At 52.2% G+C, this 2375-nt stretch overlaps 1 protein-coding gene across 1 annotated transcript in view; it reads left to right on the top strand.

Moving 5' to 3' along the window:
- Window positions 1-2375, top strand: part of LOC122551865 (unconventional myosin-X-like) — a 230211-nt gene that overhangs the window by 192453 nt on the left and 35383 nt on the right. Inside the window, exon 38 of the mRNA XM_043694412.1 lies at window positions 1540-1660. Within this exon, the coding sequence (XP_043550347.1) occupies window positions 1540-1660 (121 nt within the window). The remainder of the gene's footprint in view (window positions 1-1539; window positions 1661-2375) is intronic.

Below are 2375 nucleotides of genomic sequence, written 5' to 3'. Positions count from 1 at the left end.
CAGAGACAGGGGGTGACGGGGTCCGAGACAGGGAGTGAGGGGGTCAGAGACGGGGTGGGGTGGGGGGGTGACGGGGTCAGAGACGGGGGATGACGGGGTCAGAGACAGTGAGAGAGAGTCAGAGACAGGGGGTGATGGATCAGCTTGATGCAGGAATGATTGGTTTGGGGCAGGGCTTGGGAATGGGAGAAGGACTCAGTGCTCACGGTACTGGAGTGATGAGAGTTAGTGGGAGGGGATAATGGATTTTTTTTTCTTGGGATGTGGGTTCACTGACTGGGCCAACATTTGGGGCCATTCCTAACTGCCCTTGAACAGAGTGCCTTACTCAGCCATTTCAGAGGGCAAAGTTAGAAGTCACACGACACCTGGTTATAATTCAACAGGTTTATTTAAAACCAGAAGCTCTCGGAGCACTGCCCCTTTGTCAGGTTATTTCACTTGTAATATCTAATAAACCTGTTGGACTATAACCTGACTCTATTCACACATCCACGTCCAACCCTGGCATCTCCACATCATTTCAGGGAGCAATCAACCACATTACTGTGGGAACAAAAACTGATTGATGGAGAAACCTAACAGGACTGGCAGAATTCAGAGAGAGGAACAGTATAGCTGCTCTTCAAATTTGCTGTGGGTCTGGAGTCACATGTAGGCTAGACTGGGTAGGGATGTCCTTTCTCAAGGACATTGTAAATAGAATGGATATTGTGCAACAATTTGATTCTTTCTGGTCACTATCCAGAAAGTGAGACATGCTTTTAAATGCAACCAGCTGCTGTGGTAGGGTTTAAATCCATGTGCTCAAATCATTGACCTGGAGCTCTGCATCACGAGTCTAATATCACGATCACTACACCAAGGTCTACTCTGAGTGAGTGAGGGTGAGAGTGGTGCCCCTCCTGTGTAACGGCCCTGTGCCCTTCCTGTGTAACGGCCCTGTGCCCCTCCTGTATAACAGCCCTGTGCCCCTCCTGTGTAACAGCCCTGTGCCCCTCCTGTGTAACTGCCCTGTGCCCTTCCTGTGTAACGGCCCTGTGCCCTTCCTGTGTAACGGCCCTGTGTCCCTCCTGTGTAACGGCCCTGTGTCCCTCCTGTGTAACGGCCCTGTGTCCCTCCTGTGTAACGGCCCTGTGCCCCTCCTGTGTAACGGCCCTGTGCCCCTCCTGTATTATGGCCCTGTGCCCCTCCTGTATAACGGCCCTGTGCCCCTCCTGTGTAATGGCTCTGTGCCCCTCCTGTGTAACGGCTCTGTGCCCCTCTTGTGTAACGACCCAGTGCCCCTCCAGTATAACGGCCCTGTGCCCCTCCTGTGTAACGGCTCTGTGTCCCTCCTGTATTATGGCCCTGTGTCCCTCCTGTGTAACGGCCCTGTGCCCCTCCTGTGTAACGGCCCTGTGCCCCTCCTGTATTATGGCCCTGTGCCCCTCCTGTGTAACGGCCCTGTGCCCCTCCTGTATTATGGCCCTGTGCCCCTTCCTGTGTAACGGCTCTGTGCCCCTCCTGTGTAACGTCTCTGTGCTCTGTGCCCTGCAGGCTGGAACTCGGTGCTGAGAGTGGTCCCAGGCTCTCTGGCCTCTATTTCAAGCTCTACTGCTTCCTGGATGTGGAGAATGTGGCAAAGAATGGTGTGGAGTTTGCCTTCATGTTTGAACAGGTACGTGGTACTGCGTATTAAAGAGCAAGTTAGTAACGAGCTAGTGATAAGTGTGTGAAGCAAGGAGCTTCACCAAGTGAACTCTCTACCCTGGACCATGGGCTGTACGGTGGCTCAGTGGTTAGCACTGCTGCCCCATAGCACCAGTGACCTAGGTTCAATTCCTGCCACGGGTGACTGTCTGTGGTGAGTTTGCATGTAGAGTCATAGAGACATACAGCACGGAAACAGACCCTTCGGTCCGACCCGTCCATGCCGACCAGATATCCCAACACAGTCTAGTTCCACCTGCTAGCACCCGGCCCATATCCCTCCAAACCCTTCCTATTCATATACCCATCCAGATGCCTTTTAAATGTTGCAATTGTACCAGCCTCCACCACTTCCTCTGGCAGCTCATTCCATACACGTACCACCCTCTGCATGAAAAAGTTGCCCCTTAGGTCTCTTTTATGTCTTTCCCCTCTCACCTAAATCTACGCCCTCTAATTCTGGACTCACCCACCCCAGGAAAAAGACTTTGTCTATTTATCCTATCCATGCGCCTCAAGATTTTGTAAACTTCTATAAGGTCACCCAAGCCTCCGGCGATCCAGGGAAAACAGCTCCAGCCTGTTCAGCCTCTCCCTATATCTCAAATCCTCCAACCCTGGCAACATCCTTGTAAATCTTTTCTGAACCCTTTCAAGTTTCACAACATCTTTCCGATAGGAAG

Source organism: Chiloscyllium plagiosum, chromosome 7 (assembly GCF_004010195.1).
Source record: "Chiloscyllium plagiosum isolate BGI_BamShark_2017 chromosome 7, ASM401019v2, whole genome shotgun sequence".
NCBI lineage: Eukaryota > Metazoa > Chordata > Chondrichthyes > Orectolobiformes > Hemiscylliidae > Chiloscyllium > Chiloscyllium plagiosum.
The sequence above is the reverse complement of the archived record's forward strand: the minus strand, read 5'-3'. Positions and strand labels throughout refer to the sequence as shown.